The sequence below is a fragment of the Watersipora subatra genome, chromosome 1 (assembly GCF_963576615.1).
Source record: "Watersipora subatra chromosome 1, tzWatSuba1.1, whole genome shotgun sequence".
Lineage (NCBI taxonomy): Eukaryota > Metazoa > Bryozoa > Gymnolaemata > Cheilostomatida > Watersiporidae > Watersipora > Watersipora subatra.
The window spans coordinates 69,946,593-69,965,851 of NC_088708.1; the positions used below are offsets into that span (position 1 = coordinate 69,946,593).

At 36.6% G+C, this 19,259-nt stretch overlaps 1 protein-coding gene across 1 annotated transcript; it reads left to right on the forward strand.

The window, feature by feature from the left end:
- Positions 1-9,731: 9,731 nt before the first annotated feature.
- Positions 9,732-19,188, forward strand: LOC137385893 (phosphorylase b kinase gamma catalytic chain, liver/testis isoform-like). Its single transcript, XM_068072489.1, has 8 exons — positions 9,732-9,958; positions 10,503-10,672; positions 11,125-11,179; positions 11,498-11,636; positions 11,736-11,826; positions 12,533-12,777; positions 17,509-17,628; positions 18,766-19,188. The coding sequence occupies exons 1-8, from the start codon at positions 9,861-9,863 to the stop codon at positions 19,042-19,044; spliced, it is 1,197 nt and encodes a 398-aa protein (XP_067928590.1). The 5' UTR covers positions 9,732-9,860; the 3' UTR covers positions 19,045-19,188.
- The last annotated feature ends 71 nt before the right edge of the window (positions 19,189-19,259 follow it).

Here is a 19,259-nt window from a genome sequence, read left to right on the forward strand (position 1 = left end):
AATATTTGCCAAGGACGAACTATAGCGATTAGTGCTATCAGGTCTCACCATTGGAAATGGTAAGATAATCTAGCTACCGCTAGTTATATATACACGAGTAATCGTTGTTGTGGTAAGCAATAGTCATATTTTTTCATACAAAGTACTACAGCAAGTAAACTAAATAGTAGTATACAAACTAAACAAACAAAAACCAACTAATGGTGGTCTAACGGAAAACAGTCCCAACATCGACAAGTCCGAACCTAGACAAGTCCCAATCTCGACAGAGGTTGGTCCGAATCTAGACAAAGGTTGGTCCGAACATCGACAAAAGCTGATGCAGTTTTACAATAATTTAATCTTCAACAAATAATAAATGTCTTTTTGCAGTTATACCCTCACGTCAAGAAATAACAATCAAAGCTACTCACTTAAGTTTAGATTTCAAATAAAACATTTTGCTAGCTTAACAGTCAACCATATTTATGATTGTTACTTGTTTTAGCATTCGTTCTATATTTAGGTTGGGCAAAATATTGTTAGGCCTACAAAAGCTGGAGAGTGCTGCATCAAATGGATCACAAGATATTTTTGCACAAATAAATCTTTTACATATAAATCGCTCATTTATTATGAAAATAGTAGATGGTAAAATAGTAAAACTGCTGTCGAGATTGGACCAACCGTTGTCGATATTCAAACTCGTCGAGTTTCAAACCAGTCGAGGTTCGGACTATAGTATGGTCCGAACTATCCTGTCCGGTCTAACTAATATGATAATGTTGGAACTAAAAGCCTAAATTATGTGAAAAGCAAACTTTGAGGATTAATACGAGTGTTTTTTAAACACAAAGTGGTTAAGGATAAGTTTTATGATAATAGTTATGCATATAATTGTGGCCATATTTAAGAGCGGGCGAAGAGATTTCCCCAATAACTACAGGCCTATTAGTCTCACTTCTGTTATTTCTAAAATGATTAAGCATGTCATCAATGATACACAGCCCAAATCATTGGGCTGTATATCATTGATGTCATAGTTAGTTTCATCTGGTAACACTTGAATCGTTTCAATTTGATAAGTAGTAGCCAACATGGTCTTTTTAGACGGTATAGCACCACAACTCAACTTCTTGATGTTATTCACCATGCAACACAGGCTCTAGCCGAGCGAAAGGCTTATCTTATTTTTTTGACTTTGTTAATACCTTTGATAAGGGGCCTCATTATCTACTTGTTAGTAAAATCAAGGCTTATGGATTAGATGTTTATGTAGGGTGGTGGTGGGAGATGTGGTTGAGGAACCAAACTTTGTTACTATCAACGGCATGATGTCAGACTGGTTTGCTGTTCCCTCTGGAGTCACGCAGGGATCTGTTCTGGGCCCCTTGCTGTTTTTCTTTGTAAACGACATGCCCCTGGCTGTAAAAAGTGCATTCTGCCAGCTTTATGCAGATGACACCTAATTAGGCATGGATATCACAATTTGCGGGGCTGCTGGCCTTCAAGATAACGTAACAGAACTGTATGACTGGTCTGTGTAATGGGGCATTACTTTAAACCCTGCCCAATGCGTTCATATGGAGGTTGGGAAAGATTTTTCCAGTTTTACTGTAGAGCTAAATAGCACTCCTGTTCCACAAGTGGACAGTGTAAGATACTAAGGCGTCTTTAAAAAAAATAATTTCAAATGACATGAACATATATCAAAAGTTGCCAAGAGTGATAACAAGACTGCGGGCTTAATAAAAAAAACCTTTTTAAAACTTTCTTCTAAGAACAAACTGATCGCTTGTAAAGCAGTTGTGAGGCCAATTTTTGAATATAGGTTTGTCTCCAGAGATATGTCATTAGATAGATTTTCAAACTAGGGCTGTCAGGTGTGGCTGCCATATCATAAGTTTTAATAGATATGCTAGAGAGCGTCTAGAGACATGCCATTAGATGGATTTTCAGACTCGAAATTGTCACTAACTGTATAGGAGAACATACTATAGATACACTTGAGTCTCGGCAACAGGATTTTGATAAAAAATTTATTGAAAAGGTTGAATCTGGTCAATATGGCATTGGCATTAAGAATTATGTTTCTTTTAATAAATCGTATTCTACCTAAAAAGGTACTAATGCTTCTCATTTTTGCTTGAACCAATTCAAGTTCTTATTTTATAGTTGTGTCAGAGTTTTATTAGATAAACTGGTGCTAACGTCGTCATCATAGTAAATTGCAGATAATTCCTTGTTTCATTTTAGTGAGAAAAAGGGAAAACATTCTATTTAATTTTTTTATTTTAGTAAGTATCCATGTAATGTCTAGGGGCGTAATGGATCATTCTATATCTATATATATATAATTACAACTAGGGCTCTGCTATATGATAAGCTAGTACAGTAAAGTAATACTAAAATAAAAGAGCTCTACAAGAAATTGGAGCAAAAAGAATTGACCAGAGAGGTCAGTAAACTGACAGTAGTTGCAAAGATAAGTACAACTATTTTTTATAACTAGTATATATATATATATATACGTATATATCTATATATATTTCTCAAAGTATGTGGATCTGTCTGTCATTCTGGCTATGAATATAGCTATAACGCGCACTGATTATTTTACCAATGCGGCCACGCGTTACAATACCTCTATTAAAAATATTTTTCGTAAGGTTCAATTACTACATCTGGGTCAAGGCCAATTCACATTATCTCTCCGTTTGGTCAGACAAAGAAAGTAGGTACCATATCTCATTTTTACATTTCTACTAGTATCAAGAGGTACCAGTATCGTCGTATTCGAAGTTTTGATGGACAGCTTCTGCTGAAACAGTAACTTTTTTTATACACACACTTCTATGCAAAACTCGTTATTATTAATCCAACATATTCAAGATTTTTATTTTGTTTTCTCAGTTCGTATCAATTGTATCATTACAGAATCATCTTTTATTGTAATCATAGCAAAACTGACTTAATTTAGCTATTACTTGCTAATTATTTCACATTTACATCTAAACCTTTTTATAGTCGCTTTATTTTATTTATTTGAACTGCACGAAACATTTTCCTCATGATATGAAGTTTAAAAGTTGTTTGACTATGTTTGAAAACCTTTACAGTTATTTTTATTTTCTCTCTTAATTTATGTCCACTACACAAAACACTTTTCTCATGATATGTAGTTTGAAAGTTAGAATGGCAAATGTTGTTATACATTAAATACAAATCAATTTTTTGTCCAAAGACTTTTCTATTACCTGGGCAATGCCGAGTAGCACAGCTATTATGTATATATATACGGTTTCTGGTTTACATATAAGTACACAATATGTAATAATGCATTGTTGTAATAATTCTGCTGTAATATATATACATATATATTACAGCAGAATTATTACAACAATGCATTATTACATATTGTGTATTTATGTATTACAACAATATTATTACATATCGATTGCAACAGATTTCTAATTATGAAAACAAAAATATAATGCAGAAATGTTAAAATAGGTAAGGCTATATGATGACCGCAATTAATAGTCGGAGGACAGTGGGTGTAGTTTGGGTTTTTTATGTAGCAGATTTATATAAAAATATTTAATCTTTTGAATTAAAAGATTAATATGATGGCAGTGGGTGCGAATCTTTATTACACAACTACAATTATGGTGAATGACGATTTGTTTAATTTAAGAACAAACTCTGTTCACCAATTTGTGTAACGGCTTGTGAGACAGTTCATTGGATAATATTCATGTTGAAGAATCGATATTTTGGAAATAAGCCTCGGAAGAGTTTTACAAAAAAACTTTTCATTAGACTATTTCATTTCTGCTTATTTTTAGTGAGAATGATGACTCGACATCTAAGCGTATTTTTGAGGTGATGTGTATGTGATTTTAAACTGAGTTCTGATATGAAGTACTTGGTTGTGAGCTTTAATTGTTAAGCTAGTAAATGTTGCATTTTTTTGAGTGCATGACAACTGAGTCGTGGTGATACAATCCTAAATATTCATAGTTGAGAGGACCTAAAGTCAGTATTTATAAAATGAGATAAATCTGCTCAGTCAAAGCCACCATTTTCAAATATATAAAATGTGTTGAATTAATATCTTAAATTGTACATAGCAAAGAAAATACAATACAATGCATTGAAGCAGCTTATTACCATTAAAATGGACTATTTCATAATAATCTTACTTTTCTTACGATACTGCAGTTTAGAAGACTAAGCTCTAGTCCATAGCTATCACTTCAATACTTTTCCACACTGTCAACGTTTTAACATATTAGCTTCAAAATGCAAGCAGGCGAGCTTGGTTAAGATGTTGGCCCTGTTAGCAACATATTTAGATTTGTGGTGAATTACTGTCTTGATTTATGGTAAACAATGGCTAATATTTGCCAATAATAGCAACCCAGAGTTCAGGCTTATTATTTCATTCGGAAATAAGCTATTTTCAACAAAAGTTTTCTCTATAAAACTAAATGGTAACTGTAGCGCCCACATTATTTCTGTTTGGGATGGGTTGTCATTGATAAATTCTATTGCAGGTATTTCGATTGCAAATAAATTGGCTTTTTCTTTTTGGGAAGACAAGAATGATGAAATGTGTGTTCATGAATGAAATGATTGTGAAAAATGATGTTTAAGTCATTCCATCACGCGAATAGAAAGGAATACAAGCCAATGAAAAATTCTAAATATACAGGTAAAATCACAAACGAATGCTGAAGTTTCACATTGTAGAAGTTAAGAAAACACAATCTTATCTGAACATCCTTACACATATAGCACTATGTAGTGCTTAATAGTGAAACTCTAATGGAGCATCTGTCTTTGTTATAGGTCTAGATGTTTGTCTGTAATCTCTTAGACAAGAGCTGAATATAAAGTATAAAAACTCTTGTGAGTATGGAAAAGCCTTGTAACAAAAATGGTTAAATGGCACTTCAAAACACAAATGTAACACCGCTAGTTAGAGCACTTATGAAGCGAGTTCTAATTCATCAAGGTTGTAAGATCCGCTTTGCAGTTTCTATTTTTTCAAGTCCAAAGACCACTTTTTGATGCTGTGAAGAGCTTTTGCGGCTACCTTAGATATGCTCAGGTTGCTTTTATCCTTCACCATTGTTTGATGATGAGTCTGCGCCGGGTCAACCAACTTTGGCAACTTATTATTGTCTGCAGTTAGTAGCTAAACATTCTAACTTCCTAACCTCTAATATTTCAGTTGTTATTTACATTTGACTCTGTTTTGTAATACACTGTTAATGAGGATTATTCTAGCAAGTTCTTTGTAATAAGTAGGCTACAATCTACCGAGTCCATACTTTTTATTGTATTCGTTCTAGCCATTTGTGGCCGTGGAAAGGCAGCGAGGCTGTGCATAGGTTGTGTTTAAATCACCAGTTACACTGAGGCACTTCTCATCAAAGTTCTTTGTTATTATCATATTGTATTATTATTATGCTCATAGTTATTTCATCTTAGGTTTACCTTGTGTGAGAAAACCAAAAACTGATTGAAACTCTGTCCACATAATATTGGGAATTTTTAAGAATATCCTAAAGACCTTGGTGGCTGGTAGCATTGACTTTTGAGTATGTGTCCTGTGGCGTGAACTTGTTGAGTTATAGGTTGACCTTTTTCTTAATGCTGAGTTATTTGGTTTCGGGATGCAAGTTGTGTGCTTCTAGATGTCTATCAATTTACTATGAAAAGCCAAGTGTTTCCCTATATGACCATATAAATGATGCATTCATTCAATTTTGATTACTTCTGCAATACTCCACTGCTTTCTAGTTGTCATCAAGTAACCTTTTCTCTCCATAATACTCACAAAAACCTGCTCTACAATATAGTAAGGAACAAAGAAATATCTTGTGAAAAAAATTGCACAGATGGACAAGATTTACACAAAAGTAAATTGATTTATTGAGTAGTGTTGGGATTTCATGTCAAGACTAGTATGCACTACATTTACTTTAAATTTGTTCTAGCATATCCAGTTAGTGTAGTTAGATGCAATGTTTGTTCATGAATTTATAATGTGTCTGTATTTGTCATGTAGGCTTGCTAAGTTGCTATACATGGCATCAGTTGGCTCATCATTATTACTATGTTACTAAAAGCGAACGCAATAGCGTAAACAGCTAATCAAATACAATAACACTCGGGTTCATCAATAAAATATGATTGATGAACCTGAGTCCGTAATCTTAATGGCTGGTGAATCGGGAGGGATGCTAATGTGAGCGTTACCAATTATTGATGTAAATTTTGGTGTAAGTATTCTTTATCACATTAGCAGTACATATAAAAGGCTCTGAAGAGGCTATTGATCGCTTATGCGTGTCTCATAAAGAAAGGAGTCAAGTTTATCGAGTCAAGTAATGCTTAAGATTGTCTCATCCTTGGTAATGAACTTTTTAATGTTTTTTTATGGTTATACACTTTGATGATGTCTATAGTAGACACAGTTTGGTTATACACCTTGATGATGTCTATAGTAGACACAGTTTGGTTAAATTGCGTGCAAAACTGCTGCTGATTTGTATCAATATAAAAAAAGTTTTTAAAAGATTTCCTGATTATTTGAATTAAACCAACAAGGTTTAAGAAAAATGTTGGGTTTCTGTGCTAGACTGAGGTCTCTATGATAGACTGAGGTTCCTATGATAGACTAAGGTCCCTATGATAGACTGAGGTCCCTATGATAGCCTGAGGTCCCCACGCTAGACTGAGGTCCCTATGATAGACTGAGGTCCCTATGATAGACTGAGGTTCCTATGATAGACTAAGGTCCCTATGATAGACTGAGGTTCCTATGATAGCCTGAGGTCCCCACGCTAGACTGAGGTCCCTATGATAGACTGAGGTCCCTATGCTACATTAAGATGAAGATCCCTATGCTAGACTGAGGTCCCTATGCCAAACTGAGGTCCCTATGCCAAACTGAGGTCCCTATGCTACACTGAGATGAAGGTCCCTATGCTAGATCGAGATAAAGGTTTTTGAGGCATGTGTAAAATACCCCTTATTCAAAAACTATATTTTTATGTACACTTACAGACCGTATTGTGATTAAATTAAATTGGTGCTAGTATTTACCAAGATATTCCTACTTACCATTGCTGAAACATCTGCTACCTCAGACGTGCGTTAAAAATGGTTTCAGTTTCTTGTTCATATATCATAGATACCAATAATGGCATTCATGTGTTAAGGTTGATATCTCAGCATATTGACTTATCGAAGTCAATGTATTTACATTTCACGCCGACCAACATCTTTGCATCGGCCTCATGGCATTGGTTGGTGTATGTAGTATAGTGTCCATGTTTGACAATCGGTAAACCTTTTGCATTGTCAGTGTTTGATTAAGTAGTATATGACTACATGATTTGATTCATGGAAATCAATATGGTTATAAATATAGCAATGATGTAATTCTCCTGTATCTCTCTTAACCTGTTTGAATCCAGCACATGGGCAATAATATTATGCACTGAAGACACGTCTAAACAATGAAGATCCAGTGAAAGATCTGAATTATTCGATTGGTGAGAATTGTTATTTCAACAAGGTGGTGCATGGGTCTAAACTGAACTCCATGTATTGTACCAGTTCAGTTGATTACAGGTGACCTTCAAGTCATTGCTACATTTTACGCCCGCCCGTTGCTAGCATTCTCACGTTTTGGCTGTCACGCAACACGTGCTCCACCTTTCACGTGCAATACAAGTAAAAGCAATGCGGTATGTGGCTATTATTTTTGACCCGATCGCATACTTGCCAATAGTTTTGACTCGTTGTGACGTTGCATTAGATTTTCGCATTCTGGATGCCATGAATACAGAAATAAAAAAGTTTCTGTTTTATTTCTGGTTTCTAGTCTGACCCTGCGGTAACAATTGTCAAGAATATAGCTGACTCTGTAGTGTTCTATTAAATTTAAAGTGGTTGTTTGGAACATTAGTAGGCCTACTTCATACAGAGGTATATTCATAATAGTTACGTGACTGATGTCTGTATTAAATGTAGTCTCTGTAGGATGCAACTTTGACCTTCATGTGACGATTCTTCGTACGATAGATTTTATGCACAACATCCAACTAATCTGCTTGAAAAATAACCTTCCATAAGTGCTTGGGGTCAGAAGTAGTACCCTTGATAAGTACTTAGTATGAGAGGTAGTAGATATTATCAGTTTCACGCGTCTTGTGGTTGGTGTCGGTTGCATTGCATCGGCTTAGTACAGTCATACTTCAACGTAAGAGTGCCCCATAAGAGTAAAAGCAGAACTTCAACCAAGTTTATTATTTGAGATACAAGTAATCTTTGAGATACGAGCATGCGAGCCAGTTCTTGATGGCCACTCTATGGCCAAGTATTCGAGAGGCCACATTCAAAAACAGCATCACTCGGTCTTTCTCTGCGAATCAGTTTAAAAAATGTCTTAAAATGTTGGCTAAAAGTTATAGTGAATGAGATGAAAAAGCGCCAAACCTGAAGCAGAGAATACAAAATTAATATGACAAAATTAAAGAGAGAATAGTAAAAGATTAAAACTTAGCTTTTAGTTAGTCTTAAGTAAGCTAAATTAATTAAAGATAAATTGAAAGTTTCTGTTACTGCTGTCAAGTTTCTCTCAGACCGCCATTAGCCACTACGTCTGTCTGAAAGGTAAAACTTCCAATGGTGTACATAGTAGTGTGACATTTTATTGCAGATTTTAACAACTAAATATGTATTTGTTACTTTTTTAGCATAGGTACTGAATTACAGCAATTAAAAACACGTTTTTCCACTGTAAATCCGGTTTTATGTGTTTTTTTTCATATTATGAAATGAGTTAATTTGTATTTAGTTATTTTCATAAGGAAATAATGCCTTGAAACACGAGTAAATTGGCATACGAGCTCAGTCCCGGAACGCATTAAACTCGTATGTCAGGTATGACTGTATTAGGAAAATATCGCTCCACCCTTACGAGCCTTCAAGTTGGCATGTCTGTCGTGATTTGGCACAAGTACAATAAGCAAGCACAATAGTTAGGATAAAAGCCTTAACGCGATACCATTTCTCTATTGTCATAAGTCATTGACGTTAAGGCCTGTGGCTCACTCAGTAACTAGATGGTGTGCAAGAAAAAACATGGTGCAAACATGTTGCAGACTCTTCTTCACTCATCCTGAAAGTCTGTTAGATTCATCTCCCATTGACTTGGGTAGGTAATTTGCTTTGGTAACCAATAGACAGTCTATTTGGGCTGGTGAATTAGAACAGCATTAGGCTATGTGTGTGTGTGTCTTGTGGTTGGGCAAGTAGCAGTTACTACTAGTTGTACTACTATGTATTGTCAATTATGAGGTCAATGTTGAACTTGTTCTGCAGTTTTGTTTCTAGCCGGTATGTATCTATTGTGTGACATCTTTATCTTCCAACAAATGTGAAGTTGCGTAAGTACTTTGGATATTGGGACTAGTGTGGATATTATTACTATTATAGAAGCGTGTAGTTATAATCCCATGACTGTGAAATGACCAGCAGGTGTCATCGGATGGCTGCAATATTCCCTCGGGGCTTCATTAACAAAAGCTGACACTTTAGACTATTTAGACTATTTAATCTGTAAAATGTTGTGTTGAAGTTTCAAGGTCAGGATGAGGGGTCTTCGACTGAAGAGCTTTTATGTGTACAATAGAACACATGTGTGTAATACTGTTGTTGCTACAGGGAAACTTGGTTGCCAGGAAGATACTGTAGCTGATAGTGATGACCGAAGAAATCTTCACTACCTTTCTGTTAGCTCTCTTTCACTCAAGACTGGCTACAGGACTGAGAGAAAGTGCTTTAGCTCCACACCGGACATGACATTCGAGGAGATCGCAGACTCCCTTCTGGAGGGCAGCAAATCATCCGGCTGCCCATTTTATGAAAAGTATGAGCCATATGAAATCCTTGGAAGGTATGTTTCTCTCCGGCCATTTCTTGTAGTAAATTAAACATTTCCGTTGGTAAAGCTTGCAAGCATTTTATCTCGTCTTACCGTATGTTGAGTATAGCCTGTGCTTCCTTAATCTAAGATTTAGATCATTTGTCTGACTCATCTTATGTTGAGTATAGCCTGTGCTTCCCTAATCTAAGATTTAGATCATTTGTCTGACTCATCTTATGTTGAGTATAGCTTGTGCTTCCCTAATCTAAGATTTAGATCGTTTGTCTGACTCATCTTATGTTGAGTATAGCCTGTGCTTCCCTAATCTAAGATTTAGATCATTTGTCTGACTCATCTTATGTTGAGTATAGCTTGTGCTTCCCTAATCTAAGATTTAGATCATTTGTCTGACTCATCTTATGTTGAGTATAGCCTGCGCTTCCCTAATCTAAGATTTCGATCATTTGTCTGACTCATCTTAGCTTCCAGGAGCTCACTCTTGCTTCCAGGAGCTCACTCTTGCTTCCAACTACATTATTGACCCTAATTTTACGATTTGCTACACTTTAAACAGAGGGCTCTGCAGTGTCGTGAGGAAGTGCGTTGAGAAGACAACAAAGACACCGTATGCAGTAAAAATTATAGACTTAACAAGGAAAGACAACTTGCAAGCAACAGAACAGAGAGAGGCAGGATACAATGAGATAAGACTTCTGAAACAGTGCTCTGACCACCCGTATATCAGTTAGTAGCTGACTTTATTACCCCTGATGACTCTTGTTTCTTTTATCTGCCAAATACTGTTTGTTACACCTGTCAGCTCCTTACTATTACACCTGTCAGCTCCTGATTATTACACCTGTCAGATCCTGACTGTTACACCTGTCAGCTCCTGACTATTACATCTGTCAGCTCCTGACTATTACACCTGTCAGATCCTGACTATTACACCTGTTAGATCCTGACTGTTACACCTGTCAGATCCTGACTATTACACCTGTCAGCTCCTGACTATTACACCTGTCAGATCCTGATGGTAACACCTGTCAGATCCTGACTGTTACACCTGTCAGATCCTGACTGTTACACCTGACAGATCCTGACTGTTATACCTGTCAGCTCCTTGTTGTTACACCTGTCAGCCTTGTCAGGAGTTCTATATGTTTTGTTGATCGTGCTCCGACTTTTCATTGTAGTTACTCTTCATGAAGCATTCGAAACTCCAGCTTTTCTCTTCCTTGTATTTGAACTGTAAGTATTCTTTTATTTGCTATCATCAATTCTGTTACGACCTTGCTACGACCTTGCTACGACCTTGCTACGACCTTGTTTACTACTGAAAGATTACAGCTCATTTGTTTGCAAATAGTCAAGACAAATGTATGACCCCAACATCCCCTTCTACTCATGTCACATTCCTCAAACCCTGCTTTACTCACTAATTCATGTGTTTGTTGTTATGGTGATGTGAAATTTTTGGTATTTATATGTATAACTTGGCAAAATAGGCCACATTTCAGCAGGTTGTTAGTGCCTTGGTTAGATAATGTTCTCTTGTCATATTGGCAGCTGTCCAAATGGAGAGTTGTTTGACTTACTTACTCAGAAAGTGAGGCTAAGTGAGAAAAGGGCACGGGTTATTATGCGACAGCTGCTGGAGTCGATCGCCTTTCTTCATTCCAAAGGAATAATGCATCGTGATATTAAGGTTAGATTTATATCCCTCTGTCATTTACTCTTCGGATTGAATGTTTCTCAGCACTGCAAATGATATTCAAAACTTGGATTGTAATGCTATATTTTGTAGTGCGAAAATATTCTGCTGAGTGATAGTTGTGACATCCGTCTCTCTGACTTTGGATTTGCCACAGTCTATGATAAGAATGTCATATACAAAGGTACCCACCATTCTGTTTGTCTGTGTATATTTAGGCATACATTTAAAGATGAATTTGTACATAAGTTTTAGTAGATTTTACCAGAAACTGTTGGTATTTTTCTATCACAACATTTTTCTATGATAAAACTTGATCTCGGTTAAAATGTTCAGATCAAGCGAAAGTGCGATTATGATGCCTCTAGTTGCATAGAGACCGACAGAGTAGAAATGCGTAACATTGCAACTTGAACGCAGCCGCTAATATCGACTATCGCGACGATAACAACTGGTGATGTCATTACGCACTTTTTTAGCGTTTTAACAGCGATCAGGTTTTTTCGATTTTAATCTTGAAACATCGGTGCAGTCAGATCACCTCATAAGCAATCGCAAATGATAGAAAATTATCAATACTTGATAAAATCTACTAAAATTCTTTGAAAGTCTAACACCTGCGATTATTAAATCACTTGCAGCGAAGTTTAATGTGTCGGAGTGAGTGGGTGGCCACTAACGCTACTAGATCAATTGTATATATTTAGTGTTACAAAAGGTCATATCTCTGAGGCATGTGGAATGAGTCAGCTTTTAGCGCCCTGGTCTGTGACTAGTCCACGAATTAAAACGAAATAAATCAATTAGACAAAATGCTTTTGTGTAATCTGGCAGCCCGAAGTGATCAGCTCGATGGGATTAAAGCTAAAAGCGCGTCTTGCTGCTTTTAGAGTTGTTGGGGACCCCGGGCTACCTATCTCCCGAGATGCTGAAAGCCAACTCTTATGAGAACCAGCCTAGCTATGGTCTCGCTATAGATATGTGGGCTTGCGGAGTTGTCCTCTATACACTTATAGCTGGCTCTCCTCCATTCTATAATCGCAAGACCATATACATGCTGCGAGACATTATGAATGGCAAATATACCTTCTCCGGTGCTGAATGGGAAGATGTCAGTTCAGAGTGCAAAGAACTGGTAGGTATCTTATGGTACGATTTAAAATCACAGGCTAGGTTTATTACAATCCATAAACACACGCTATCCCACAACAAATCTTTGGATCATTTTATAATCTGGTCACAACGCAGGTTTAGGCATGGCTTGTATCAGGCTGCTAATAGTAACATTGATTGTTTTAGAATCATTGTACTTATTGTAACTGTACTTATTGTAACTTTACTTGCGTATTTATATCATTTCTTAGTGATTACGTAACAGTTCTGTATGCTTTAACATTTTGAAGCCTGGGGCCCAAGACAACTTGGAGAAACATTTTTCCACCTGATTCTACACCCGAGTAAATTCGGCTCCATAGTTTCGCTTTTTACATTTCCAGCCAGTTTGCGTATGATTACAAAATTTTGGGCGCTCTACACGACATTTTTAGTCTAATTCAGAATCTTCAAGTCAATTAGACGATTAGTTTTTGAGATATCGCTGAAAAGGCACTTTTAAAAGTATTAATTGACCGTGAAATAAAAAATGGCTGCTGACGTAACATTAGTTTCTGATGGCAGGCTTATGTAAATTATTGGTAATGAAGTGCTGAAATAGACAAAGGTAGATAGCTCTCTACAGCAGCAAGAGCTTCACACAAAATTATTTGTTTTCCCATTCATAACAAATTTACAAACTCTATCTGACTCGGTGTACTGCTATCATTATGTTTCTTCAGTTACGTCTAAGACACTACTTCTTGGAAAAAAGTTCACTCTATTTCTGTTTCTTTTGCGTTCTACAAACTTGCAGCTTCACGATGATATTTAAGGTAAAAGCAATTGGGTTATTCTAAGTGCTCACAGTCTATGAAAAGTCTGTAATATGGTCTAGAATCAGGGACCCTGCTGATATATACAAGACTATACTTGTGGAAAGTGGTTAACAGTTTGTCATATATGACTAACAGTAGTAATACATGTAATGTATTGTGGTACCATGACTCTTCATAGCAGTAGTTCATGCAATGTGTTGTGGTATCATAACTCTTCATAGCAGTAGTTCATGCGATGTGTTGTGGTATCATAACTCTTCATAGCAGTAGTTCATGCAATGTGTTGTGGTATCATGACTCTTCATAGCAATAGTTCATGCAATGTGTTGTGGTATCATAACTCTTCATAGCAGTAGTTCATGTAATGTGTTGTGGTATCATGACTCTTCATAGCAGCAGTTCACGCAATGTGTTGTGGTATCATAACTCTTCATAGCAGTAGTTCATGCAATGTGTTGTGGTATCATAACTCTTCATAGCAATAGTTCATGCAATGTGTTGTGGTATCATAACTCTTCATAGCAGTAGTTCATGTAATGTGTTGTGGTATCATGACTCATAGCAGCAGTTCACGCAATGTGTTGTGGTATCATAACTCTTCATAGCAGTAGTTCATGCAATGTATTTTAAGTGTAAACGCTATTTATTTTAATGATTCTGAACTCCTGTTTTTGTGTGGAATATATAAACGGCTTGAAATCACTTCAGCACATGTTTTTTATATACATGTACAACAATTGGTTTGGGCAAATATCTTTTTTACCACTTACAGTGTCCGAAGTTTTTGCAGCGATTTGATTTTATGAAGCCGTACATAGGCATGCAGTTCATCTTCACTTATTTTGATTTTACAATGTTTGCATATTATAAAAAACTTATGCTGGCCGTCCTGTGCGCCGTGAGCGATTGTCATGTGTAATAAGTACATACACAATTATTCTCAAATGTGGAAAGGAGGTCGAGTGGTGCGGTTGTAGCGAACTTGTTTTTGAATCCAAATATCCGGGTTCGATTGTGGTGCAATTGACTTATCCTAAAGTTCTTACTTCATGATGACTTTACTACACATGACTTCATACCTTATTATAGTAAATATGACTTCACACCTTATTATAGTAAAGATGACTTCATGCCTTATTATAGTAAATATGACTTCACACCTTATTATAGTAAAGATGATTTCATGCCTTAATATAGTAAAGATGACTTCATGCCTTATTATAGTAAATATGACTTCATGCCTTATTATAGTAAAGATGACTTCATGCCTTTCATTTAGTTTTGAAATCATGCAAAAAGAGGGAGTGGCAATAAAGAGGGAGTGGTAATAAAGAGGGAGTGGTAATAAAGAGGGAATGGTAATAAAGAGGGAGTGGTAATAAAGAGGGAGTGGCAAAAAAGAGGGAGTGACAATAAAGAGGGAGTGGCAATAAAGAGGGAGTGGTAATAAAGAGGGAGTGGGAATAAAGAGGGAGTGGCAATAAAGAGGAAGTGGTAATAAAGAGGGAGTGGCAATAAAGAGGGAGTGGTAATAAAGAGGGAGTGGTAATAAAGAGGGAGTGGTGATAAAGAGGGAGTGGCAATAAAGAGGGAGTGGTAATAAAGAGGGAGCGGTAATAAAGAGGGAGTGGTAATAAAGAGGGAGTGGTAATAAAAAGGGAGTGGCAATAAAGAGGGAGTGGCAATAAAGAGGGAGTGACAATAAAGAGGGAGTGGTAATAAAGAGGGAGTGGTAATAAAGAGGGAGTGGTAATAAAGAGGAAGTGGTAATAAAGAGGGAGTGGCAATAAAGAGGGAGTGGTAATAAAGAGGGAGTGGTAATAAAGAGGGAGTGGCAATAAAGAGGAAGTGGTAATAAAGAGGGAGTGGCAATAAAGAGGGAGTGGTAATAAAGAGGGAGTGGTAATAAAGAGGGAGTGGTAATAAAGAGGAAGTGGTAATAAAGAGGGAGTGGTAATAAAGAGGGAATGGTAATAAAGAGGGAGTGGTAATAAAGAGGGAGTGGCAATAAAGAGGGAGTGGTAATAAAGAGGGAGTGGTAATAAAGAGGGAGTGGTAATAAAGAGCGAGTGGTAATAAAGAGGGAGTGGTAATAAAGAGGGAGTGGTATTAAAGAGGGAGTGGCAATAAAGAGGGAGTGGTAATAAAGAGGGAGTGGTAATAAAGAGGGAGCGGTAATAAAGAGGAAGTGGTAATAAAGAGGGAGTGGTAATAAAGAGGGAGTGGTAATAAAGAGGAAGTGGCAATAAAGAGGGAGTGGTAATAAAGAGGGAGTGGTAATAAAGAGGGAGTAGTAATAAAGAGGGAGTGGTAATAAAGAGGGAGTGGTAATAAAGAGGGAGTGGTAATAAAGAGGGAGTGGTAATAAAGAGGGAGTGGTAATAAAGAGGGAGTGGTATTAAAGAGGGAGTGGCAATAAAGAGGGAGTGGCAATAAAGAGGGAGTGGCAATAAAGAGGGAGTGGTAATAAAGAGGGAGTGGTAATAAAGAGGGAGTGGTAATAAAGAGGGAATGGTAATAAAGAGGGAGTGGTAATAAAGAGGGAGTGGCAAAAAAGAGGGAGTGACAATAAAGAGGGAGTGGCAATAAAGAGGGAGTGGTAATAAAGAGGGAGTGGTAATAAAGAGGGAGTGGCAATAAAGAGGAAGTGGTAATAAAGAGGGAGTGGCAATAAAGAGGGAGTGGTAATAAAGAGGGAGAGGTAATAAAGAGGGAGTGGTAATAAAGAGGAAGTGGTAATAAAGAGGGAGTGGCAATAAAGAGGGAGTGGTAATAAAGAGGGAGTGGTAATAAAGAGGGAGTGGCAATAAAGAGGAAGTGGTAATAAAGAGGGAGTGGCAATAAAGAGGGAGTGGTAATAAAGAGGGAGTGGTAATAAAGAGGGAGTGGTAATAAAGAGGAAGTGGTGATAAAGAGGGAATGGTAATAAAGAGGGAATGGTAATAAAGAGGGAGTGGTAATAAAGAGGGAGTGGCAATAAAGAGGGAGTGGTAATAAAGAGGGAGTGGTAATAAAGAGGGAGTGGTAATAAAGAGGGAGTGGTAATAAAGAGGGAGTGGTAATAAAGAGGGAGTGGTAATAAAGAGGGAGTGGTATTAAAGAGGGAGTGGCAATAAAGAGGGAGTGGCAATAAAGAGGGAGTGGTAATAAAGAGGGAGTGGTAATAAAGAGGGAGTAGTAATAAAGAGGAAGTGGTAATAAAGAGGGAGTGGTAATAAAGAGGGAGTGGTAATAAAGAGGGAGTGGTAATAAAGAGGGAGTGGTAATAAAGAGGGAGTGGTATTAAAGAGGGAGTGGCAATAAAGAGGGAGTGGCAATAAAGAGGGAGTGGTAATAAAGAGGGAGTGGTAATAAAGAGGGAGTAGTAATAAAGAGGAAGTGCTAATAAAGAGGGAGTGGTAATAAAGAGGGAGTGGTAATAAAGAGGGAGTGGTAATAAAGAGGGAGTGGTAATAAAGAGGGAGTGGTAATAAAGAGGGAGTGGCAATAAAGAGGGAGTGGTAATAAAGAGGGAGTGGTAATAAAGAGAGAGTGGCAATAAAAAGGGAGTGGCAATAAAGGATTTTTTTTAGTGTTTATTTAGTTTGTTACAAATAATTTAGTTATTTATATTTCGTTTTTCCACATAGTTTTTCATGTTTTGGTTTTAGTGCTGTATTCAATTAATTACTTTAAGTAGTTAAAATTAAGTTTTTTGAGTGAATTAATTCTGCTATACAAATTGAATATCAGAATGGATTAAGTTTGTATGCCGTCTGACTGTACTGCTTGTGAAAGCTCTATCATATTGTTTATTCTAACCATCGGTGTTGTTATGGGTAGGCACTATTCTTTCGTGAACAGAGCATTTGACACTAATATGCCCGTTGACTCCAGACCTGCCACACTTATTAGAAAAATAACCAATTACAGGCATATTTATGTTGTACCTACAGGTAGAGCGTATGTTATGTGTTGACCCTACTAAGAGAATTACTGCTCATGAAGCTCTACAACAACGATTTCTGCAGTCTACCGATACTGTGCAAATACGTACGGCAGTGTCTCGTGTCAAGGTCAGTAATGGTATTTTCCGTTGTAATGTCTGCTTACTAACCCCCTTGCTGCCACAAGACCAGCAGTGCTTCTGCTGCCGTCACTAAATTTTGGTTCTTGCGGTTTAATGAAATATTGTGTGATACACCCGCTTCCAACTACTTAAAATTCGTGTCACAGCATCATAACAAATTTATAAATTTAATAAAAATTTAATTTATTGTCATGGAAGTCAATTAGGGTATCAAAAGATTGATTGACAAATATGTTTTGCCATCATAAACTACTTGTATAAACAAGTGTTCCTTATTTCTATTTAACTGTCCAAAATTAAAATTCATTATATCATTCAGAAGTTGTCAAAATACAAGTGCATTGTGATCGCTGCTGTTGGGACCAATTTTAACATCTAAGAAAAAAATCATAACTGTATTTACTTTGCTTTTCTTGGTCACATTAATGTCACATCTCTCTAGAAATTCATTGAAATTGGCTCGACAAAATTGTCGCACACTCACACTATGCATTGCAGCATTTGAACTGTATCTTGCGATGAAAATAATTTTAGTTAAAACCGAATGATTGACTTGAAAATTTATTCATTAAAGACTGGTAAAAGATGGTTGATCCCAAAAATTATATTTTAAATGAACAAACCCAGTGTTTTAGACTTCATGAAACTGTTTTGCTGAGGTTGTTGTTGTCGCATAAAGAATATTAGCTTATTAAATTTAATGGCAACCACATTCACTAAAACTTTGAAGAAAAGGCCTTATTGAGTTTTATAAGATTTTCAAACTGATTTTGAGGAATTTACAAGCATTTCTCACAAGCTTGTACTGAATTTTAAAATGTATCATGATAAAAATCAATTGAAAATGTTATTTTTGCACATTGAATTGTGCTTGCGACTCGACAAGCTCTTGAACCTGAGGTGATGATCAGTGATTTATTGACTAGAGTTTTGCCAATAACCACTCTAGTGTTTATTGGCAACACTAGAGTTGTGGCAAGTGCTTGTTCAGTTTTGTTTTGGCACATTGATGAGGATTTTAAACATCGCTTGTAGGAGATGTGAAGATCAATGTTGCTCCACATGTTAACGTATACATTGTATATTGAAAGTCTATAATAATATCATTGATTTATCATTTTAGTCTGTCTTTCATGCAATACGGGCCATCATAAGGATGCGACGCCTGTCACGTACACCACAGCCGATATGCAAGCAAACACTGTCTACGAAACCGTACAAACATAAAGCCTTGAGGAAGCTAATAGACAGCTCCGCGTATAATCTATACGGCCATTGGGTACAGCGGACAGATGAACAGAATCGAGCCGCTCTCTTTCAATGCTTTTTGAAGCCTCATCAAGCACCATCTCTGAAGCGCAGACACCGACTTCTCTCTGATAGCCAACTTACTAGTCAATAGTTGAAGAGTAAGTTTTATTGGGAGTTATCTTTTCTAGCTCATAGATAGTATAACTCCTTAAAACTCGCTCTTCATCATTTTTATCCCTCATCCTACATCATTGTATGCCAGCTTGCTCGTACCAATAAATGTAGAATGGGATTCTATAGGAGTAAATTTTATAACACGTATTCAGACATACTTGTACCAATTACATTGATGTTGAATTGTGAGTG

What these genes read in the sequence shown, in the direction of transcription:
- LOC137385893 (XM_068072489.1), top strand. Translation starts at nt 9,861, where the DNA reads ATGACATTCGAGGAGATCGCAGACTCCCTTCTGGAGGGCAGCAAATCA. An exon ending in GTTCAGAGTGCAAAGAACTG is followed by an intron (nt 12,778 to 17,508) that starts GTAGGTATCTTA and finishes TTGTACCTACAG; the next exon opens with GTAGAGCGTATGTTATGTGT. An exon ending in CGGCAGTGTCTCGTGTCAAG is followed by an intron (nt 17,629 to 18,765) that starts GTCAGTAATGGT and finishes TTATCATTTTAG; the next exon opens with TCTGTCTTTCATGCAATACG.